At 54.1% G+C, this 23,158-nt stretch overlaps 2 protein-coding genes across 8 annotated transcripts; both read right to left on the bottom strand.

Annotated features, from left to right (window-relative positions):
• Positions 1 to 16: 16 nt before the first annotated feature.
• On the bottom strand, positions 17 to 6,010 carry LAT (linker for activation of T cells). Of its 4 annotated transcripts, none has more exons than XM_003261484.4 (12): positions 5,296 to 6,010; positions 5,073 to 5,100; positions 4,936 to 4,970; positions 4,608 to 4,689; positions 4,400 to 4,464; positions 4,277 to 4,306; positions 4,126 to 4,189; positions 3,940 to 4,034; positions 1,230 to 1,292; positions 980 to 1,045; positions 800 to 886; positions 17 to 630 (listed from the first exon to the last, which is right to left on the bottom strand). In XM_003261484.4, the coding sequence occupies exons 1-11, from the start codon at positions 5,393 to 5,395 to the stop codon at positions 807 to 809; spliced, it is 708 nt and encodes a 235-aa protein (XP_003261532.1). In that variant the 5' UTR covers positions 5,396 to 6,010; the 3' UTR covers positions 17 to 630; positions 800 to 806. The 4 variants fall into 4 exon arrangements, with proteins under 4 accessions (XP_003261532.1, XP_030655129.1, XP_012360969.1 ...); XM_030799269.1 differs by having other exon boundaries at positions 4,400 to 4,461; XM_012505515.2 differs by having other exon boundaries at positions 4,126 to 4,306.
• Positions 6,011 to 6,283: 273 nt separating this feature from the next.
• Positions 6,284 to 16,078, bottom strand: SPNS1 (sphingolipid transporter 1 (putative)). 4 transcript variants are annotated; one of them, XM_030799266.1, is made up of 13 exons: positions 15,791 to 16,040; positions 15,458 to 15,666; positions 15,290 to 15,355; positions 12,812 to 12,948; positions 11,548 to 11,699; positions 11,383 to 11,449; positions 9,242 to 9,387; positions 8,798 to 8,953; positions 8,311 to 8,500; positions 7,934 to 7,999; positions 7,566 to 7,664; positions 6,875 to 7,046; positions 6,284 to 6,627 (listed from the first exon to the last, which is right to left on the bottom strand). In XM_030799266.1, exons 2-13 carry the CDS (start codon positions 15,477 to 15,479, stop codon positions 6,533 to 6,535), a joined length of 1,368 nt encoding a protein of 455 aa, XP_030655126.1. In that variant the 5' UTR covers positions 15,480 to 15,666; positions 15,791 to 16,040; the 3' UTR covers positions 6,284 to 6,532. The 4 variants fall into 4 exon arrangements, with proteins under 4 accessions (XP_030655126.1, XP_030655125.1, XP_030655127.1 ...); XM_030799265.1 differs by having other exon boundaries at positions 15,987 to 16,004; XM_030799267.1 differs by having other exon boundaries at positions 15,458 to 15,662; positions 15,791 to 15,976.
• Between the last annotated feature and the right edge of the window lie 7,080 nt (positions 16,079 to 23,158).

Below are 23,158 nucleotides of genomic sequence, written 5' to 3'. Positions count from 1 at the left end.
TTTCAGTTGCTTAGACAATTTTTTAAGTTCTGTTTTATTGAGAACCACAAAAGGTAAGAACTAAGAGAGTCCTCCCAGGTCATCTGGTCCCATCCCTTGGTCTAAGGATAGCGAAACCATTGTCACAGCCAGCAGCTGCCGTGTCCTGGGACTGTCTCATGGGGCGATGTGTCCTGAGCCCCAGCAGTGCTAGCCCAGGTCAGAAGGCTTCATTCAGAAGGGGGGTGTCCCAGCCACTGTCTGCTGTCACTCACAGCACCTGGCTGAGTCCCCATGGAGGATGGAGACCCACAGATACACACACACACAGACATCTCCAAATCTCTGACTCAGACTCGCACACAGGCACACACAGACGCACGCTCAACACAGACACACGCAGGCCTTTATTCTATTACACAGAGTAGGGCTGGGGCCAAGGCAGGTCATTCTCAGGCTGCGTCAGAAGGTGCAGAGCGTTCGGGGGACACAGGCCGAACCCCAAAGTGATAATAAGTTACGGGGGGATTTCTCAGTCTGTTGTCAGGCTGGAGCAAGGGCAGGACGCCATGTGAGGACCCCAGAGCCACTTCCAGCTGCCCAGCTCAGCTGTCCCAGGCAAGCCTGGTTCCAGGACAGACTCGGCCTCCACTGAAACACACCAGGGCAGGGAGGGATACGGATCAGGAGGCTGACGGGGGTCAGCAGGTACCCAGAGACAGAGGGACAAGCCAGAGGTAGGGTTGGGCAAGGGGGTCCTGGAGGGAGGGAGTAGAGCCTGTGGGCCCAGGGCAGGGCGGGGACAGGGCAGGCCTCTCACCAGGCCCTCAGTTCAGCTCTTGCAGATTCTCGTAATCTGGAGCCCCCTCTTCCTCTACTTCCTCTGCCTCCTGGGAACTCAGGGCGGCTGTAGGGGAGGGGAGGTTGGTCTCCAGCTTGCAAGCTATCCCCCCAAGCCCAAGGCAGCTACCCCAGCTCCTGCCCCTCCCGCAGTACACACCAGGCTCAGTCTTAGCCGCTCCAGGATGCAGTTCCTGGGACACATTCACATACTCCCGGCTGCCATCTGTGGGGACAGATCAGAAGGAGGGGCAGCCACACAAAGGGGTCAGGAGGTCGAGAGAGCAAGGGGATGCCCAGACAGAGGGGGCAGAGGATGTGGGCAGCCCCAGGGTGGGATCTGGTCACATTGAGAGCATGGTGGGGCGGCGGGGTGCAGGGGCAGGCACCAACAAGCACTGGTCACTCACCCAGAGATGCTTCTGTGCTCTCCCCGCTCTCCGGAACGTTCACGTAATCATCAATGGACTCCACTGTGGAAAAGCCAGCCCCACCTCAGCACTGTGACCAGAGACCCTTGGCCACAGGTTCCCAGAGAACCCCCAACCTCAGCCATGCAGCGCTCCCCAACGGTAGACCCCAGAGGCTCCCCACACAGCCACCCCCATTAGCCCCACAGAATGAAGAGAGGGGACTCTAGGCTGGCAAGGATGGTGTTGGTGATGGTGACAGTGGCCTGGACAAGGGCAAGGGCCGTGGAGAGGGAGGGAGGAGGTCCACTTGACCGGGACTGAGGAGAGCTCACAAAGGGTCAGGCCCCAGCATAGTCCCTAGTCTGGGGAACAGGGACAGAGTGCAGCTCGGAGCAGTGGGAGTTTGGTGGCGTGTGTGGAAGGGACATGACACACTCGGCCCAGCAGGCACCTCCTCCTCCCTGACCCCCATCCCCGCCCGCCCCCTGCCAGCCACTGCCTGTGTTTCACTCCCATGTCGGCCCTTCATGGTGCCTGTCACCATCCATGTTATTTGGGGTTTTTTTATTTTTGTTTTTCTTGAGACAGGGTCTCGCTCTGTTACCCAGGCTGGAGTGCAGTGGCGCAATCTCGGCTCACCGCAACCTTGACCTCCTGGGCTCAGATGATCTTCCCACCTCAGCTCCTACCAGGCCAGGCTAAATTTTGGAATTTTTGTAGAGATAGGGTCTCCCTATGCTGCCCAGGATGGTCTTGAACTCCTGGGTTCAAGTGACCCACCCGCCTCAGCCTCCCAAAGTGCTGGGATCACAGGCATCAGCTATCACGCCTGGTTATTTGGTTCTTTTATTTTATTTATTTACTTTTGAGATGGAGTCTCCCTCTGTCGCCCAGAGGGCTAGAGGGCAGTGGCATGATCTTGGCCCACTGCAACCTCTGCCTCCCAGTTCAAGCAATTCTCCTGCCTCAGCCTCCTGAGTAGCTGGGATTACAGGTGCCCGCCACCATGCCCTGCTAAATTTGGTATTTTTAGTAGAGACTGGGTTTCACCATGTTGGCCAGGTCAGTCTCGAGCTCCTGACCTCAGGTAATCCACCCACCTCGGCCTCCCAAAGTGCTGGGATTACAGGCGTGAGCCACCGTGCCCAGCCTGTTTGGTTCTCTTATGTGTTTCTTGTTTGTTTTTGAAGACTGGCTGGTTCAATCCCAGCTCCAGCACTAACCAACCACATAACCTCAGCCAAGGGACCTTACCTCTCTATGCCTCAGTTTTCTCCTCTGTAAAATAGGGCCTGTCACACAGCAGTGCTGTTAAACAGATAAACCCTGTATCACACAAAGGGGACAACTGGAGCACAGGAGGGCGCAGGCAGGCCCGGGAGCCCCAGGGCAGTGAGGTTAGTGAGTGAACACATGTCAGACTCTTAGCAAGGCTTGCAGGAGGCCCTCGGTGAATCTTAGCTATTTTATCTTTTTTTTTTTTTAACACAAGGTCTCACTCTGTCACCCAGGCCGGAGTGCAGTGGCATGATCTCGTCTCACTGCAACTTCCGCCTGCTGGGCTCAGATGATCCGCCCATTTCAGCCTCCTGAGCAGCTGGGACTACAGGCATGCGCCACCAGGCTTGGCCAATTTTTTTTTTTTTTTTTTTTTTGTAAAGATGAGGTTTCGCCATGTTGCTCAGGCTGGTCTTGAGCTCCTGGGCTCAAGCAATCCTCCCGCCTCGGCCTCCCAAAGTGCTAGGATTACAGGAGTGAGCCTCCATGCCCAGGCAGCTATTTTATCAGGACAGTCTGCCTCCTTAACTGTTACATCCATAGCATTAGCCCAGCAGAGGCACGTAGTAAATGCTGAATGAACGAATGAGTGAATGAATGAATGAATGAAAAGAAGTACTTGGATAGACAGTCTGGAGCTCAGGAGAGAGCAAACTGGGAATTTGGATGGCAAACAAAGCCAGGGTATAGAAGTGATACCCCAGGACAGGTATATAGAGAGAGCAAAGCAACAGAAAACTAAAGAATCCCAGACATTGAGGAAAGCCCAGAGGATGTGACCAGGCAGGATGAGACCATAAGGAAGGGAAAAGCAGCTCAAAGGAAACAGGGCAGTGCAGGAAGCAGAAGAAAACTGACAAACACACATGGACACACAAGACAGCCTCTAATTAACATCCTTAGAGATGTACAAGATGGTATTGCCTCCGTGAAACAAGAACAGGAGGCTATAAAAAAAGAACAGTCAGAGAACAAGAAAGAGCTTCTGGATAGGAGAAATAAAATTGCAGTGGAAGGGTTGAAGAATACAGACAAGGAAATCTCCCAGATGATAAAAGGAAAGGATACAGAGATAGGAAAGAAGAGAGAGAAAGTTAAGAAAATTAGAAGAACAGGGCTGGGCATGGTGGCTCATGCCTATAATCCCAGCACTTTGGGAGGCCGAGGTGGGAGGATCACTTGAGCCCAGGAGTTTAAGGCCAACCTGGGCAACATAGCGAGACCATCTCTACAAAAAAAATTTTTTAAAAAGCTAGGTGTGGTGGCATGCGCCTGTGGTCTCAGCTATTTGGGAGGCTGAGGCCAAGTAGCCTAATTGGGAGGATCACTGGAGCCCAGGAGTTCAAGGCTGTAGTGAGCTACAATGGCACCACTGCACTCCAGCCTATCCCTAAAAAAATTAAAAAATAAAAACAAATGCCTGACTCACTGGAGAAGGCACTGTCTCGGATGCCAGGTGTGCTGAGTGCAGGAGCTGATGGGGCAGCAGTGCTAGCGGCCGGGGTGCTGTCGGGAAGCACCACTCTGAAAGGAAGTGAAAAGGGCCGGTGAGCAAGGGGGGACGCATAGCCTCAGCCCTCACCTCCCACCTCCCACATCCCACCTGGCCACTCACAGGTAGCCTGGGTTGTGATAGTCGTCCTCATCCTCATCCTCATCCGCATCCTCACAGGCTGGTTCTGGGGGTAACGACACAGGAGTCAGCCTAGCCCAGGACGGACCCCAGCCTCCCCACCCAGCCTGGGCACCTCGGATCCCAGACGCACCCTCGTTCTCGTAGCTCGCCACACTGTTGGCTTCAAAGAGAGGGTGAGAGGGAAACTGAGTCAGCTCACACCAGGCCTATCTTCTTCCCAGCCCCGGCTGCCTGAACCCTTCCCCACACTTACCACCATCAGAATCCCGCCGGGAAGATGGCGTCCGGTGGGAGCCCCCGAGGGGCTGCGGGGATCTTCTGAGAGTCAAAGGTCAGGGGTCATGCCTGAGGTGGGGCTCAGGGGGCAACAGCAGTTGCAAAAGGGAAAGGGGCCCCCAGTCCAAAAAAGTGAAGGGGTGGAGAGTGGAGTTTGGAGGGGCAGGGGCTGAGCAGCTACTCACGGGATGGGGAGCAGGTCTGGCTGGCTCAGGGGTAGGTAGGAAGTGGCAGGCGGGTAGGCAGGTGGCCAGGGGGCAACCGTGTCTGAGGACACAGAACCAAGTTGAAAGAAGGACTCCAGACGTCATCAAGGCCTCAAAGAACAGACTAAGCTCCTGAAAGCCCCACACCCTGGACAGGCCTTGGGGAGCCATCTCTCCTCTCCCAGCTCAGGTCAAGGCCATGTGGGCAGCCCCAGGGTGGCAGGGGAAGGCTGAAGGTTCACGCTCACTCCCACACCAGGGGACCCTCTCCCTGGCACCCAAGGTAGGGGACCCTCCTTGTACTCACGAGGCCGTTTGATCTGGATGCCCCTTGGATACAAACTGGTAAAGGAGACACAGCTTGGGGATGGGGCTGGGAGAAGCCCCAGCCCTGCCCTGCCATGGGGTGTGGAGGGAGACCCAGTGCGGCCGGGGCAGACTCACCTATCTGAGGATGCGCTGTCGTAGGAGCCTGGGAAAGAGAGGGCTGGTGAGGCAGGAACAGGGGGTGCTTAGGGCAGAAGGTGCTGGGATCCAGGGACTCTCAGAGGCACTGGGATCAGGACGGAGGCAGGGACAGAGCCGGGACAGACACAGGGGCTGGGAGTGGATGAGGATCCCGTCGGTGTCCCTGGGCCCTGGGCACCCCCACCAGTTTCCCACTCACCTGGCAGTCTGTGGCAGTGCACACACAGTGCCATCAACATGGCCAGGATGGGCAGCAGCAGGAGCCCCAGCACGCAGGGGACCAGGATGGCCTCCTCCATCTGCAGGGGAGCTCAGAGCAGGCCGGCTGTACCCCCAGGCCCCTCAAGGGCAGAGCCAAGGCCAGACGAAGATGGGGTGAGCACCGGGTGAGGACTGGGCCCGGCAGGGGGCAGGGGGCAGGTAGGCACCAGGTGGTGGGGGAGCCCGGGAGGAGGCAGCTGTGCCCTCCCCGGGGCTCCCGGGATGGGTCCCCTCTTTTACTGGGCTGAGTGGGCGTCCAGCTGGCTGTGGAAAGTCCCTGTTCCCAGGGTGGTCAGACCAGGACCTGGGCTGAAGTCAGGGGATCCAGTCACCCCTGCATCCCAGCCCTACCTGCCCCTCCTCAGCGCCCGCCTCTCCCTGTGCCCGCCCTCCCGCCTGCCTGCGGCAGGAAGCTGTGGTGAGCACCAGGCGAGGGCAGGAAATCATCGAGCTCTCAGCCGGCTGCACCCGCCCCCTTCCCACCCCACCCCACCAGTGGGGAGGGGGCAGGAGGAGGCCCGGGAGCCACCCCAGGCACTCACCAAGGGTCTGCTGGCCCCCCCAGATGGGGACAGCCACCTGCCAGCTGGCAGCCGCGGCCTCCGTATCCAGGACCCGGGGAGGCAGCAAGCAGGGAGGCCCTGACAGTGAGAATTCTGGGGTACGAAGGGGCAGTGCCCACTCCCACCTCAGCCAGGCCTGTGAGGCAAGGGACAGGCTCCAGGGAAGCAGGGGCATGACTCACAGTCATACTCAGCCAGCTCACTCGGAGGAGAGCAGTCCCCCATCTCAGTCACCTAGCCCAGAAGGGCAGAGACTCACCCAGAGCCCCAAGGAATGACCCACAGTCTTCAGGAGCCCTGGGGTGAAGACAGCCCTGGGGTGCAAGATCAGAGGCCACCCAGAGAAAGACAAGAGCAGGCACCTGGGGTCTGGCTACAAATTTTATTCCGTTACAAATAGCACCGAGCCCTTGCGGCTGCCCCTGTGGAGAGGGATCCCGCTCCTGGACCCCCACTTCCTCCCCTGAGCTACCCATGTAGTGTCTGGGAGCTGGGACACGGCCCAGGGTCCCTCTGGAAGCTGGGCCAGGCCAAGGGGTTAGGCCCAGGCCCTTCGTGGGGTGGGCCCAGGGCCAGCTGTAGCAGATGTGCAGGCAGGTGAGCAGTGGCCTCTCAGATGAGCACGCTGGCCACGGGCACGCGGGTGGAGCGGCCCCGCTGGGGCACCACAATCCGGTCGTCTGTGGGCCCTGCTTCGTGCAGCAGGCCTGCAGGGGGAGGGTCAGAGCCAGCGTGAGCTGGATGGACAGATAGACAAAGCCAGAGAAGGGCAAACAGGCAGCGGGAAATAGATGGGGCAGCCACAGAGCCACCCGAGGGGTGGATGCAGACAGACTAGAGGCCAAACAAAGGGAGGGCTGTGGACTGAGCTGCCAGGTGCACAGGAGTGGGCAGACAGATGGACAGACAGACAGGCAGATCAAGAAGCTGGGCCGGGCACAGCTCCTAACTGACCCTGCACATGCAGCTGCGCCCGTCGGCGGTCGCCCTCAATGAAGATGGCGGTGCCCAGGAAGGCTGCGCCGCCCAGTGCCCCGACAAACGCGCAGAGCATGAGCGAGAACTGCAGAGCCCGGAACTCGGACAAGAAGGAGGGGGGCCAGTTCCGGCGCAGGCGGTCAGAGATCTGCAGGGAGAGGAGACAGGAAAGCCAGGGGAGTCAGCCTCACGGATGAGCCAGGGAGGGCACGCCCCTGAGCTCCAGGGAGAAAGACAAGTGGAGCCCAGGAAAGAGAAGGAGATTTGAGCTAGATGTGGTGGCTCATGCCTATCATCCCAGCTACTCAGGAGGCTGAGGTGGGAGGATCGCTTGAGCCCAGGAGGTTGAGGCTGCAATGAGCCATGATCGTGCCACTACACTGCAGCCTGGGCAACAGAGTGAGGTCTTGTTTCAGGAAGAAAAGAAAAAAGAAAAGAAAGGAGGAGTTTGGATCACCAGGGTGAGGTCCCTGGCCTTACTGGTAGAAATATTCAAAGACAAAATCTTTCTCCTCCAGTTGACAATGGAAGGTGAGAAGTGCCCAGCGCACAGGACACAGACACTTCACTAGGGCCAGGCCTTCTGATCCAGCCCAGGCTCAGGACACCAGCCAGGTCTGGAAATGTAAGTTCCCCCACCCCATGCCAGCCAGGAAATAATGCTCACCAGGCCAATGAGGTAGGGGCTCCCAGCGTCGCCCAGCAGGTGGGACAGCACGATCTGGAAGGCCTCGGCGGTGGAGCGTCGGGTAGGGATCACCACGTACTGTGGAGGAGTTGGTGGAGCTCAGTGGGTGCTCTGGGCTCCAGGGGGCAGGAGGCAGGGGGCCAGGAGACCACCAAGGGTCCGTCTAGGCCGGGGTCAGAGGTGTGCCTGGGGTTGAGGTCGCAGGGCAGGCCGGGGGTCTGCTACAGATGTTATTTATTGTAGAAGGTAGGTTGAGGCTGGGCTTTGAGGGGTAAAGGCAACACTCCTGACCCCAACTCTGCTCTCATCAGCCTCTGCGCTGACCCTGGAGCTGCCCAGCCACTCACCAGCAGAATGTCAGCCACGATGGCCCAGTTCATGGACAGGAGGGTCTCTCCAATGAAGATGAAAATCTGGGGGAAGAGAGGGTGGGGGGTTCATGACAGTAAGGGCAAACACATGGAAGGTTGACCATGTTCCCAGCTCATCTATTAACTAATTTAATCCTCACCACATACCAGTGAGACAGGTGCTACTAATATTCCCATTTTACACATGACGAAACTAAGTACAGAGAGGTTAAGTTACTTGTCCAATGTCACACAGCTGGGAAGAGCCAGACCTGTGATTCAAAACCAGGCATTCCATCTCGAGTGGCCATTACGCTGACTGCTCCTCCACCCTGGACCCACGCCATCCCCCTTGACACCTGCTGGCTACTCACATAAGTGGCCACGATGCTACCACGGGCGCAGGCAAGGGACAGGAAGAGGAAGGGTGCAGAGCCCAGGAGGCCAGCGGCACAGACCAGGGGATCAGCCCGGGGGTTGGAGTGGCGGAGCCGGCGGCTGATCTCCACGCCCAGGCCCACACCCAGGACTCCAGTCAGGCAGGTGATGAGTCCAAAGATGAGACTAGGGGTGAGGGAAGGGAATGGGGGTTTGTCCCTGTGCCTGCCAAGGCCCCTACGCTGTCCATCCTAGCCACCCTCACAACCAAGGTCCCTACAGACACAGCACCCCAGGGTTCGCACAGCCCTGAATGGCAGACATCATCCCATCACTTATTTCCTAGACCAGGAAACGGAGATTCCAGGAGAGCAGGCAGCTTGTGAGGTCAGGAGTCAAACTCCTGCCTGGGTCTGAGCCACAGATGCTTTTCACTCCAGCCCTGCCACCCGCAGGCCCCCCGGCATAGCCCCATCTGGGCACCTGTCAGAGGAAGAGCAGGAGTCTCCGGGAAGGCAGGGTGGGGTCTCCCCGAGGACCACGCGGGAACGCAGCAGGAATGCCGGAGCCCACAGAGCCAGGGAGCCCGTGACAAAGGCCACAGCAGTGAAGCCCAGGGAAGACAGGACGAAACTAGGACTGCAGATAGTTGGGAGGGAGAGAGTAAGACCCCACAGAGGTGTCGAGGCAGGAGGGGACCTCTCTTCTCCCTTCTTGGCTTATTTTAGTAAGGTCACAACACCAGGTGCAGAGGCGGTTCTGGCTCCCAGGATCTGGGCCTGTAATTCAAGCATCTGCCACAAGGGGGCAGTAGCGACCGAATTCCTGGCCTTGGGGTGTGGCCAGGAACAGGAACATCCCCACTTAAACCTCAAACCAGACGCCAGGGGGGCCTCAGATGGTGGTGTAGGGTGGGAATAAACTCACTTTCTTGCCAGAGCCCTCAGATCTGCCCACCACGACGTGGGGTTCAGGGGTGGCAAATCTGAGTGGCGCTCCACGGCTCCCCTTGGCGGCTCCCGCACTACCAGGAACAGCAGCAGAACGGCCACCACTCCTAGACCTGGTGTCACCTGGGAGACAGAGGGCTTCAGGATAGGCACAGGCAGAAACACACTCAAGGCCTGGGCTGGAGGAGAGTGTGGGGTACAGATAACTCCAGCCTGAGACCTAAAATACCCAGTTAACTGCCTGCTCCAAGAAGCCGAACCTGCAATTTGGGGGAAGGGGGCTGCCATTACGGTCCACCCTATTTTTGCAAGCCTAGCTTTGCTTCCTCTTTGGTACTTTTCTTTTGGGAAACCAGTACCCCTAGTTCTCTCAATCCACTTGGTTTAAATAGGATCCTAGGCTTGGCCAAAAAGAGGACTGTTAACCACCCCAGCCTCGGTGACGGGTTCCGCAGAGGGCACATGATGCACGTTCATCTAGTCAGACACTATCCTAGAAACATGGCCCCAGGGTCCAAGGTGCCAGTGTTGCTAAATGGAAAGATAATCATCTGGAGTTCTCACGTCCTTAAGAATGATGTTAACACAGAGGAAAGTAAAGCTCAGAAGAGAAGGGCAGTGTGGGAGCCCTGGATCCAGCTTTACCTGACTGAAGCTCACCTGGGACTTTCAGGAAGAAAGCCAAGACAGCCCCTTTAGGGGGCTTACGGTTTTGTTTTGTTTTTTTTTTTCGAGACGGAGTCTCGCTCTGTCACCCAGTCTGGAGTGCAGTGGTGCGATCTCGGCTCACTGCAACCTCCACCTACCGGGTTCACGCCATTCTCCTGCCTCAGCCTCCCAAGTAGCTGGGCCTATAGGCGCCTGCCACCACGCCCGGCTAATTTTTTTTGTATTTTTAGTAGAGATGGGGTTTCACCGTGTTAGCCAGGATGGTCTCGATCTCCTGACCTTGTGATCCACCCGCCTTGGCCTCCCAAAGTGCTGGGATTACAGGCGTGAGCCGCTGCGCCCGGCCTCTAGGGGGTTTACAGTTTTACAATGGGCTTCCGTCACCTGCGCGCAAGAATTCTGTCTAGCACATGGCTTCCAGGTGAGGGCAGCCAGCCTCCTGCAGGCTCCGCAGAATGAGTGCTGCCCCAAAAAAGGGGTATTTGGAGCCAGGCACATAGCTCACAACCGTAAGCCCAGCATTTTAGAAGGCCAAGGCAAGAGGATTGCTTGAGGCCAGGAGATCAAGACCAACCTGGGCAACATACAAAGACACTGTCTCTACAAAAAAAAAAAAATTTTTTTTTTTTTTTTGTGCAATGGCACGATCTCTGCTCACTGCAACCTCTGCCTCCCGGGTTCAAGCGATTCTCCTGCCTCAGCCTCCCGAGTAGCTGGGATTACAGGCATGCATCACCATGCCCGGCTAATTATGTATTTTTAGTAGAGACAGGGTTTCACCATGTTGGTCAAGCTGGCCTCGAACTCCTGACCTCAGGTGATCCGCCCACCTCAGCCTCCCAAAGTGCTGGGATTATAGGTGTGAGCCATCATGCCTGGCAAAATTTTTTTTTTTGTTTTTTGAGACAGAGTCTCGTACTGTCGCCCAGGCTAGAGTGCAGTGGCGCAATCTCAGCTTGCTGCAATCTCCGCCTACTGGGTTCAAGTGATTCTCCTGCCTCAGCCCCCTGAGTAGCTGGGATTACAGGCATGCACCACCATGCCCAGCTAATTTTTGTATTTTTAGTAGAGACAGGGTTTCACCATGTTGGCCAGGCTCGTCTTGAATTCCCGACCTCAAGTGATCCACCTGCCTCAGCCTCCCAAAATGCTGGGATACTGGTGTTAGCCACCACACCCAGCCTACAAAAAGAAAAAGTTTTTTTAATTAGCCAGGCATGGTGGCGGGCACCTATAGTCCCAGCTACTTGGGAGGCTGAGGTGGATCACTTGAGCTCAGGAGTTCGAGGCTACAGTGAGCTATGATTGCGCCACTGCACTGCAGCCTGGGTGACACAACAATACCCTGTCTCTTGAAAGAAAAATGGGCGGTGGGAAGGGGTCCAGAGGTAGGAAATAGCGATCAGTGAGAATGTCGCTGACCTACCCCCAGGCCAAGACCAGACTCACCCTCAGAGCCCAGTGCCAGTCTCCAGCCATATCCTTCACTTTGGAGCCTGCAATGTAGCCCAGACCACTGTGGGAGGGAGAGAGGGGAAAAAGGAGGGACAGCCAGTCAGTCCAGTCCCCCACGCCAGGCCCTTCTGCCTTCCCCCAGGCCCCAGGCCCACTCACCTGCCCACCGGAATGGCAAAGTAGAAGATGCTGAGCATCCGGCTCCGCTGGTCGGCCACAAAGAGGTCGGCAATGAGAGTGGGCGCAATGGTGGAATAACTGGCCTCCCCGACCCCCACCAGGCCCCGGGTCAGGAGGAGCAGCCAGAAATGCTGGGGAGAGAGACCGGGGAGAGGTGGCACCCCAGCCTGCAGCCAGCCTCCGGGCTACCTCACCAGCCCGCTCCCAAGAGGCAGCAGGGATGGCGGGAGATGCCTGGGTTTTAGAATCACACAGACCCGAGCTTGCATCCTGGCTCCACCACTTACTAGCTGCGATTTGGGGAAAATAACTTAACCTCTCTGAGCCTCAGTTTCCTCATCTGCAAAAGGAGGATAACAACAACTTTTCACAGAGCTATTGCAAGGACTAGACAATAAAAGGTCTAAATAAGATAACTCTTGCTTGCCTGGTAGGGGAAAGATTTTTAATTTTTTTTTTTTTAATGAATAATGACCTTAGATGGGAGTTTATGTGTCTATCAAAGACATCTGAAGCTAAGGACGGGTACAGTCACCCAAGGAAAGTACGTAGGTCCTGGAGCTGAGGACAGAGTTCTGGGGTGGAGTGAGAACAGACAGAGAAGGCTTCAAAGGAACAAGGAAGCAACAATCAGGGTGGCAGGAGGAAAACCAGAAGAGTGTGGCATCGCAAAGGTAGGAGAGAGTTTCAGGAAGGAGGAGTGGGTCAACAGTGCCAGAGGCTCCTAGCATGAACAGGACCAGGAAGTTGGAGCTGTGTTTAGCAACCAGGAGGCCACTGTTGACTTTGGCAAGAGCAGGGTCCATGGAGTGGTGGGAGCAGAAGTCAGCGGCAGCGCTCGAGGGGTGAGCAGGCATGAGGAAGTGCAGGCAGAGTGACGGCATCTCCCTGGCTGCTCTTTTACCCACACTGGCGCCACGCTCTTGCGGCCCCTCAGGAAGTCTGATCAGGAATGAGAGGAGGGAGAGAGGGCAGGCCAGGTAGGGTTTGGAGTGTTTAGGTATGGAGTAGAAGGAGTCAGTGGTCAGGGGAAGAGGGGATGATGGACAGAGAATGCTTTGGAAGAAAAGGGGAGAGGATGGGGTGGGGCAGGTTAACGCAGGCAAGGAGGGGTATAAAATGGCATGGACCAGGGAAACTGCAGGAGTCCCTGAGGCCCAGTCTGCCATGGCTCCAAGGAGCAGCAGCAGAGACTGACAGGGAGGGGGTGTGGGCAGAAACGGGAGCCAGCCTGGGGCCTCACCTCTCCGGGGATGAAGGATGACCCCAGTGTCACCAGGGACCAGAAGGCAATGCCCCCGCACATGAGATACTTCCGATTGTACCTGTCACCCAGGTAGCCAAACACAGGTGCCAACACCATGTAACTGGAGATGAACACTAGGGGGAAGCAGAGAGTCACAGCTCAGCCCAGGTACCGTTACCTCCCACTCCCACCCCAGCTGGAACCACTAAAGCACAAGAGATGCCTGCCTTCTCCTCACAGAATTCACAACACCCCCACATCCCAGCCTGAAGCCCATCAGAGCTTCCTGCCAGGCGGATGGTCCATCTCCATCTTGAATACCTTTCCAGATTTCCCATTGTATAATGGATGGTCCCACTACTTGTCAATTCCTTCCACCTAGCCAAAACAAGCTCCAAACTCCATACATACCATGGCTCACAATGCCCCTGTCCAATCTAGCCCCTGCCTACCTCTCCACACTCATGGCCAGCCTTTTTCCCTTCCTCTGTCTGCATCCCAATGGCCCAATTGTCAAGGCCAATACCACTAGGGGTTTAGGCACCTGCTGTCTCCTCTATCAAGGACATTCCCTCCTCTCCCCCCTGAAACTTCACAGAGCATAGTTCCTTCAGATACTTGCCCAGGGCCAAGGGTCAAGCATGCCGCCCAGGTGAGCACACATCCAGTCCCTGACTCTCACACTTACTATTTTCTCTTTTTTCTTTTTTTTTTTTTTTTTTAGACGAAGTCTCACTCTGTTGCCAGGTTGGAGTGCTGTGGTGCAATCTCAGCTCACTGCAACCTCTGCCTCCCAGGTTCAAGCGATTCTCCTGCCTCAGCCTCCCAAGCAGCTGGGACTACAGGGGCGTGCCACCATGCCCAGCTAATTTTTGTATTTTTAGTAGAGATGGGATTTCACTATGTTAGCCAGGATGGTCTCAATCTCCTGATCTCGTGATCCACCCGCCTCGGCCTCCCAAAGTGCTGGGATTACAGGTGTGAGCCACAGTGCCTGGACTGTTTTCTGTTACATAACACTTATCCCTATGGGAAAACTGTCCCACTTTAGGGTTTTACTGACTGTTGCTCCTTCACGCATAGCGCACTATCAGCTCCCAAGGCAAGGTCCTTGCCTGTATTGGCCATGACTGTGTTTCTTTCACTCACTTAACACACAGCCTAGTGCAAAACAGGTGCTCAATAAGCATGTGAAGAGAGTGAATAAATGCGGCTGCCTAGAAAGAGCTGCTGCTCTAACTCAACAACTCTTCAGAGATTTGAAGACCTTGCCCTACGATCCCATTCTCATTGCTCCAGACTTTGCCTCAAATACCTCCAGTTCCTCATTGGCCTGGAGTAGAGAAAAGAACACTGCAAGACCTGGTTTCAAATTCCTGTTCTGCCTCCAACTGGTGGTGTGACCCTGGGCAAGTCTTAACTCTTCTCCAAGCCTCAGTTTCTTTATAAGCTATAGATATCACTACCTACTTCCTCTATAAAATAGGAACAATAACACCTATTTTTGGCTGATAGAAGGATTAGAAGACAAGGGGCATAAAAGTTCTTAGCAAAGTCCTACAGGTGTAATCATCACTTCCTCCAGGCCTGGCACACAATGAGTACTCAGAAATGGTTGAGAAATGAATGAAGGAGGGAAGGAAGAAAAAGGGCTTCGCTCTAGCTTTGCCTCTCCCACAAGTCCCAAAGTTGTGAACAAGTAAAACACACCTCTCCCCATTCCAGACACCCTCTCCTGCCTTTATTTATTTATTTATTTATGAGACGGAGTCTCGCTCTGTCACCCAGGCTGGAATGCAGTGGTGCGATCTTGGCTCACTGCAACCTCTGCCTCCCGGGTTCAAGTAATTCTCATGCCTCAGCCTCCCAAGTACCTGGGATTATAGGCGCCCGCCACCACGCCTGGCTAATTTTTGCATTTTTAGTACAGATGGGGTTTCCTCATGTTGACCAGGCTGGTCTTGAACTCCTAACTTCAAGTGATCCACTCATCTTGGCCTCCCAAAGTGCTGGGACTACAGGCGTGAGTCACCACACCCAACCCTCCTGCCATTATTTACTGGGTGTCTACCATGTGTCAAACACCGCACTAGGCCCTTCACAGGCAATCTTTTAGTTAATCTTCACATCAGTCCTAAGAGATGATTCGTGTTATTACTTATTCCATCTTATAGACAAGGAAAATGAGGCTTAGAGAGGTTGAGTGCCTTGCCTACCATCACACAATAAGTGGAAGAGCTGAGATTTAAACCCAGGTCTGTCTTCACCTGGGTGAAGTTATACTTAGTTATACTAAACTGACTCCCTCCTTAAATGTTGTGTCCCGCTGACCCCCGAGCGACATCAGGGCCATCACCTCCCCTAACTGGCCACAAAACCTCCATTAATGAGCCCCCAGGCAGGCCAGCGCGTGGCCCCAGTTGGGACAGAACAGAAAGAGGAGGGGCTGTGTGCCCAGGAGGGGTCCCCACTCACCGGTCTGGATGAGCCCAGAGCTACTGTCCCCGATGTTGAAGAACTGCTCGATGTCGGGAAGGACGCCTGAGAAGGAGAAAATTCAGGATGGTCCGGCAAAGCAGCGCCACCCTCGGGACCCTGGCTCCCCTCTCCGAGACTATCTTCCTCCCAAAAGTGAGTCCCTACCAGCCACGGTGAAGCGGTCCATGTAGTTCAGGAGATTGATGTAGCACAGCACCGCCACTATGAGAGCCGAACGGCCGGGAGACAAGCCGGTGATGCGCTGCAGCCCCTCCTGGTCCGGGACCTCAGGCTCCTCGGACTTCGGGTTCCCCGTGGACCCTGGCAACCCTGGGGTGCCAGGCACTGGCCCGTCGTCCGGGTCATCCGCCTGGCTGAGGAAGGGCGCGGTGTCGGACCCGGCCATGGTCCCGGGGGGCCGCGCCCGCCCGCGCTCCGGTCCCACCGACGATCCCACCTACGAGGGGAGGAGGCTGGAGAAAGGAGGATGGACCGAACCCAGGCGAGGGAAGTGCGCCCGGAGACGGGGAGCTTGCCCCGAAGCACAGAGCACGACTGAGAAGGGACCCGGGCCCTGTCACGCCTCCCCGTCTCAGTAGACGCACAGCGCGGAGCGGACGTGCGGAATACACGTGATGTCGAGGACAGGAGCGGGCTGAAGAGGGCACGATCCCACGCGGAGGCCACCCCTCACCCGGGGTAGGAGCCCGCTGCACTTGCTGTCGCTCAGCCCGGGCGCTGCACCACGGCAGCCGCCATGTTGCTTAAAGCCGGTCATGTGACGCAGGAGCCAGGGTGGAGAGGGGGGACCCCGCGGGCAAGCCCTCGACACGTGACCTGCCACCTGACTACGGAAGCCTCTTGGGCGTTCCGCCGGGCTCACACGTCATGTGACGGCCGGCCAGTCGCCGGAGTAACCAGGAACTTTCCCAGACCCTGCGGTCCCTGGAGCGTCAAAAACGGCGTCCCGGTGACTAGGTGGAGTCGCCTGCCCTTCCGAATCTCAGCTGTCTTATCTGGAACCCCCACGTGGCAGACTCCATCTTCATCAAACGGGATAATGGGGTCTCAAAAGGTTTTGGAAGTAGTAGATACCTCTAAAAGCCAAGCCTAGTTCTCGGGAACCATCATCCTCTCTTCCTCCCAGGGTCTGGTTGGCGGCTTTTTACTCTCAGTAAAGGATGGTTGGATGGATGGATAGATGGATGGATGGAGCTTGAGCAGCGCGATGGATGGAGGGATGGAGGGACGGAGGGATGGACGGACCGACGGATGGAGCTTGAGCAACGCCCCGCCCTTTGTTGAGATTCCCCAACCCTGCTAGCCTTGTAAACTCCTGAGCCTTCACCGTGGACACTTAAATACCTATTAAAGGAAGCGTCTTCACCCGCTGCTCCTGGAGCACGTTTTTCCTCACTCCTATCGGGATTGGAGCCCTTGCGCCCTCCGGTGGGCTTTTGTAGGGCAGGCAGGGGCTCCTAGCCTAAGGAGACTCCCAGCTGCCGGACTGGGGTCAAAGGGATAACTTGGAGTGGTTCTTAAGTGGCACCCTATAATCTCCAAGCTACATCTAATAAAGCACTCTAAGTAAAATTAGTACAGTTCTGTGCAAATACAGTTTCAAGACCCACCTTTCAACCAGCCCTTGAAGGCCCTCTACTGAAATTCTGGAATCTCGTGGGGAGAGCATCCCCCCCCACCCCAAAACGCCTCGTTAGAAATTATTTCGAGTCCGAATACCCATAATTGGCTTTGACCCCCCCATATTAGGTGCCTCGTGTTTCAGAACCTTAAGCTTGGTTTCCCCTGGCGAACAGGAACTTCAGGTTGCAGCCATTTAATTCCCTCAACAAAATATTATTGAACATGTATGTGGCTGGCATTTTACCAGGTTTCAGGGAAAGGCAGAATTACTCCCTTCCCTCGTGGAGCTTATCTAGAGAGTGATATGCATTGTAAATTGCACCTGTGAAGTGAAAAGGCAAGCCATAGGTTGAATGAAAATATTTACAAAGCATCTATCTGCCAAAGGACCTGTATCCATGTAAAGAACTCTTTTTTTTCTTTTCTTTTCTTTTTTTTTGGAGACAGACGCTTGCTCTGTCACCCAGGCTGGAGCTGGAGTGTAGTGGCGGGATCTCGGCTCACTGCAACTTCCACCTCCGGAGTCCAAGCAATTCTTGTGCCTCAGCCTCCCAAGTAGCTGGGATAACAGGCATGTGCCACCACGCCCGGCTAATTTTTTGTATTTTTGGTAGAGATGGGGTTTCAGCAGGTTGGCCAGGCTGGTCTTGAACTCCTGACCTCAAGTGATCTGCCCGCCTCAGCCTCCCACTGTGCTGGGATTACAGGGGTGAGCCACCATGCCCAGTGTCATTTTAATTTTTATGTTTGTAGAGATGAGTTCTCCCTATGTTGTCCAGGCTAGTCTGGAACTCCTGAACTCAAGCAGTCCTCCCACCTCATCCTCCCAAAATGCTAGGACTACAGGTGTGAGTCACTGCACCCAGGTCTTTTGTCCATTTTAAAAATTGTGTTTTTGGCCAGGCACAGTGGCTCATGCCTGTAATCCTAGCACTTTGGGAAGCTGAGGTGGGAGGATCACTTCAGCCCAGGAGTTCAAGATCAGCCTGGGCAACAAAGCAAGGCTCATCTCTACAAAAAAACTAAATAAATAAAAGTTAAATATACACTTCCCATATGACCCAGCAATTCCACTCCTAGGTAACCACCAATGAGAAATGAAAACGTGTCCAAACAAAAACCTGTATATGAATGTTCATAAACGCATTATTCATAATAGCCCAAAAATGAAAATAATACACATGTCCATCAACAGGGGCATAATCTATTCATACAATGGGGAATAGCTTAGCAATAAAAAGGAATGAACTGTCAGAGACATTCGGACCAGAGTGACTCCATCTTGAGTGAGGGCTAGGAAAATAAGGCTGGGACTTGCTGGACTGAATTACAGAAAGTAAGGCATTCCTAGACTCGACATGTTTATGGTTAAGGAAACAATAACGTTTACTAGGCTGGGCGCGGTGGCTCACGCCTGTAATCCCAACACTTTGGGAGGGCGAGGCGAGTGGATCACGAGGTCAAGAGTTCAAGACCAGCCTGGCCAAGATGGTGAAACCCCATCTCTACTAAAAACACACACAAAAAATTAGCCAGACGTGGTGGGCGTCTGTAATCCCAGCTACTCGGGAAGTTGAAGCAGAGGGGAAGCTTGAACCCAGGGGGCAGAGGCTGCAGTGAGCCGAGATCATGCCACTGCACTCCAGCCTGGGCAACCGTGTGAGACACTGTCTCAAAAAAAAAAAAAAAATTAGCCGGGCATGGTAGCACACACCTCTAATCCCAACTACTCAGGAGGCTGAGGCAGAAGAATCACTTGAACCTCGGAGGCGGAGGTTGCAGTGAGCCCAGAGAGCACCACTGCACTCCAGCCCGGGCAACAAGAGCAAAACTGCATCTCAAATAATAATAATAATATAATAATGTTTACTAAACAGACCCAGACTTGGGAGTGTCCAGATATCCCAATATATGGAGAACAAAGCATTCCTAATTTTGCTTTAAAGATAACAATATTGATTCTTGCTAAATATAGTAATTAAGAAAATTAGCCGGGTGCGGTGGCTCATGCCTGTAATCCCAGCACTTTGGGAGGTCAAGGCAGGCAGATCACGAGGTCAGGAGTTCAAGGCCAGCCTGGCCAACATGGTGAAACCCCGTCTCTACTAAAAATACAAAAATTAGCTGGGCATGGTGGCGTGTTCCTATAATCCCAGCTACTCAGGAGGCTGAAGCAGGAGAATTGCTTGAATCGGAACCCAGGAGGCGGAGGTTGCAGTGAGCCAAGATGGCGCCACAGCACTCCAGCCTGGGCGACAGAGCAAGACTCCATCTCAAAAAAAAAAAATCCTTTATCACAAACCCTTGTAGCAGAGCACATCTCCCCATATATATGAGTCTTGTACATAAGGTGGATGCCTTCCTCCTCTTACTTTCAGGAATGTCCTACTCTGTCTATGGAGTAGCTGTACTTTCACCAGTTTACTTTTTTTTTTTTTTTTTTGAGACGGAGTCTCACTCTGTAGCCCAGGCTGGAGTGCAATGGCATGATCTCAGCTCACTGTAACCTCTGCCTCCCGGTTCAAGTGAGTCTCCTCCCTCAGCCTCCCAAGTAGCTGACATTATAGTCCCCCACCATCTCGCCCAGCTAATTTTTGTATTTTTAGTAAAGACAGGGTTTTGCCATGTTGGCCAGGCTGGTCTTGAACTCCTGACCTCAGGTGATCCGCCCACCTTGGCCTCCCAAAGTGCTAGGATTACAGGTGTGAGCCACTGCGCCCGGCCTAGTTTACTTTCTTAATAAACTTGCTTTTACTTCACACTGCGGACTCGCCCTGAATTCTTTCTTGCGCGAGATCCAAGAACCTTCACTTGGGGTCTGGATCGGGACCCCTGTCCTGTAACAGAACTACTGATACAAACTCAGAAACATTGTGTTAAGTGAAAGAAGCCAGACACAAAACACTGCATACTGTGTTATTCCATTTATATGAACATCCAGAGAAGGCAAAAGTAAGGTGACAGAAAGCAGATTAGTGGTTGCCTGGAGTCATGGGCAAGAGAAGGAAACTTTTGCATCTACCAAAACTCACTGAAGGCCAGGCATGGTGGCTCACGCCTGTAATTCCAGTGCTTAGGGAGGCTGAAATGGGAAGATTGTTTGAGGCCAGGAGTTTGAGGCTGCAGTGAGCTATGATTGCGCCACTGCACTCCAGCCTGGGTGACAGAGCAAGACCCTGTCTCTGCATAAATAATTTTTTGAAAAAATTCACTTAACTGTATGCTTAAAATGAGTCAATGTTTAGTCATATTAATTAAACTACAATAGGCCGGGAGTGGTGGTTCACGCCTGTAATCCCAGCACTTTGGCAGGAGGATCACTTGAGTTCAGGAGTTCGAGACCAGCCTGGCCAACATGGGGAAACCCTGTCTCTACTAAAAATACAAAGATTAGCCAGGCGTGGTGGTGAACACCTGTAATCCTAACTACTTGGGAGGCTGAGGCAGGAGAATCGCTTGAACCCCACTGCAGAGGTTGCAGTGAGCCAAGATCGCGCCACTGCACTCCAGCCTGGACAACAGACTGAGACCCCGTCTCAAAAAAAACAAAAGAAAGAAAGAAAATATCATTCTGGCTGCAGCATGGGAGATGGATTTGAGAGGCCAGAGGGGAAACAGCCACCTGTGAAGCGGCTGTAGCACTAGCCTAGGCTGCAGGCAGTGGTGGCTTGGCCTAGGACAGCATGGAGAGGGGCAGAGGGAGCTGATTTGGGAGGGAGCTGGGGATATTAAGTTGAATGGGTGATGCAGTGGGTGTGGGGGATAAAAAGGGATCAAGAGTGAAGCTTTTCTGGCTCATGCAGAGATGGATGGTGCTGGGATTCTTTGAGACAGGAGTTTAATCATTCAACAAACATTTGTTAGGATACTACTCTGTCAAGGTATCAGACACCAAGCAAGAGACTTTTTTGAGATGGGGTCTTGCTCTGCTGCCCAGGCTGGTGTGCAGTGGCACAATCACAGCTCACTGCAGCCTCAAACTCCTGGTCTCAAGCAATCCTCCCGCCTCAGCCTCCTGAGTAGCTGGGACTACAGGCATGCACCACACGCTTGGGTAATTTTTTTATGTTTGTAGAGATGGGGTCTCGCTAGATTGCCCAGGCTGGTCTGGAACTCCTGGCCTCAAGTGATCCTCCCACCTCAGCCCCCTGAAGTGCTGGGATTACAGGCATGAGCCACTGTGTCCCAGCTAAGAGATTTTTAAGAAGAGTTTATTTTCGGCCGGGCGCAGTGGCTCACGCTTGTAATCCCAGCACTTTGGGAGGCCGGGGCGGGCGGATCACGAGATCAGGAGATCGAGACCACGGTGAAACCCCGTCTCTACTAAAAGTACAAAAAAATTAGCCGGGCGTCGGCCTCCCCGTGTCTGGGAAGAAGTGAGGAGCGCCTCTGCCCGGCCGCTCCGTCTGGGAGGTCTACCACGGAGGCCAAAAGCAATGTGGGGGCTGAACGTGGTGGCTCACGCCTGTGGTCCCGGCACTCTGGGGGGCGAGGCGGGTTGATCACTTCGGGCTAGGAGTTCGAGACCAGTCTGGCCAACTTGGCGAAACATGAAAAATACAACAGACAAACCAACCAACCAACTCAGTGACAACAAAACAGGTCTACCCTGGAGTCATACTCTAATTTTTTCTATTTTCCTCCCTTTCTGATCCTTTATCCCACTTTCTTTTTCTTCCTCTTCCTTCTCCCTCTTGTCAAATAGAGGATTGAGTTATTATCACTGATCCATATAAAGTCCCTCTCTCATTTATTTTAACTCCCACCCCCCATTTCTATTCCCCGACTTCCCATGTGTAACCTTCCTAATATGTTTGATACGCATCTTTTTGTTTGTATGTATTTTTAGAAAATGTTTATTGTTTTTGTGTGCAAAAAAAATTAATTAAAAAAAAATTAGCCGGGCGTGGTGGCGGGCGCCTGTAGTCCCAGCTACTCGGAGAGGCTTAGGCAGGAGAATGGCGTGAACCCGGGAGGCGGAGCTTGCAGTGAGCTGAGATTGCACCACTGCACTCCAGCCTGGGCGACAGAGCGAGACTCCGTCTCAAAAAAAAAAAAAAAAAGAGTGTATTTTCAAGGAGCTTAGTGTCCCATAGGGGAGTAAAACCTGGACGCATGGATGGATGTACCAAGCCAGACTCCAAGCAGAGGTGGGACACACAAAAGACGATGTGACCAGTCCTATGAGGAGCCTTATGGAGGAACTGACCCTGAGTTGGAGGGGGTGACAGGGGTAGGGAGGTGGGAGACAGTAAAGGCATAGAGAAAAAAGGCAAAATGGTATGTTGCTACTTCAAGTGTGATCAGCTGCATCGCATCACTTGGGACCTTGCTGGAAATGCAGCATCTCACACCCCACCCAAGCTGCTGATCCAGCATCTGCACACTAACAAGGTCCCCAGTCAACCTGTGTGCACACTGACAAGAGAGAGTCTCTGGTCTCCTTGAGAATTTTGAGCCATACATCAGACCCACCTGCATGATACACCGGGCTGTGCAATGGGAGGCCCTGTGGTCTAGAGCAGGTTCATTCATCTTTCTAAGCTTCTGTTTTTCTTTTTTTTTTTTTTTTTTCCAGACAGCGTCTCACTCTCTTGCCCAGGCTGGAGTGCAGTGGCGCGATCTCAGCTCACTGCAACCTCTGCCTCCCGGGTTCAAGCGATTATCCTGCCTCAGCCTCCCAAGTAGCTGGGACTACAGGCATGCGTCACCATACCTGGTTATTTTTTTTTTCTTTTTGTAGATAGGGTCTCACCATTTTGGCCAGGGTGGTCTCAGACTTCTGACCTCAAATGATCCATCCGCTTAGGCCTCCCAAAGTGCTGGGATTTCAGGCGTGAGCCACTGTGGCCAGCCCTAAGTTTCTGTTTTTCTTCTGTAAAATGGGAATAAGAACACCTACCTCACAGGATTGCTCTGAGGATGAATGAGGTTATGAAAAGAGCCAAGGTTGGTATGTGGCACTGAGTAAAGGCACATTAAAGTTTCAAGGGGTCTCTAATCAGTAGAGTTTGAGGAAGATTATCCAGAGCCAGCTGCAGTGGTTCACGCCTGTAATCCCAGCACTTTGGGAGGCCAAGGCAGGAAAATTGCTTGAGGCCAGGAGTTCCAGACCAGCTTGGGAAACCTAGGGAGATTCCATCTCTACACAAAAATTTAACAATTAGCAGGTGTGTTGTCATTCACCTGTAGTCCCAGCTACTCAGGAGACTGAGGGGAGGA

This window comes from Nomascus leucogenys, chromosome 2 (genome assembly GCF_006542625.1).
Source record: "Nomascus leucogenys isolate Asia chromosome 2, Asia_NLE_v1, whole genome shotgun sequence".
NCBI classification, from domain to species: domain Eukaryota; kingdom Metazoa; phylum Chordata; class Mammalia; order Primates; family Hylobatidae; genus Nomascus; species Nomascus leucogenys.
The sequence above is the reverse complement of the archived record's forward strand: the minus strand, read 5'-3'. Positions and strand labels throughout refer to the sequence as shown.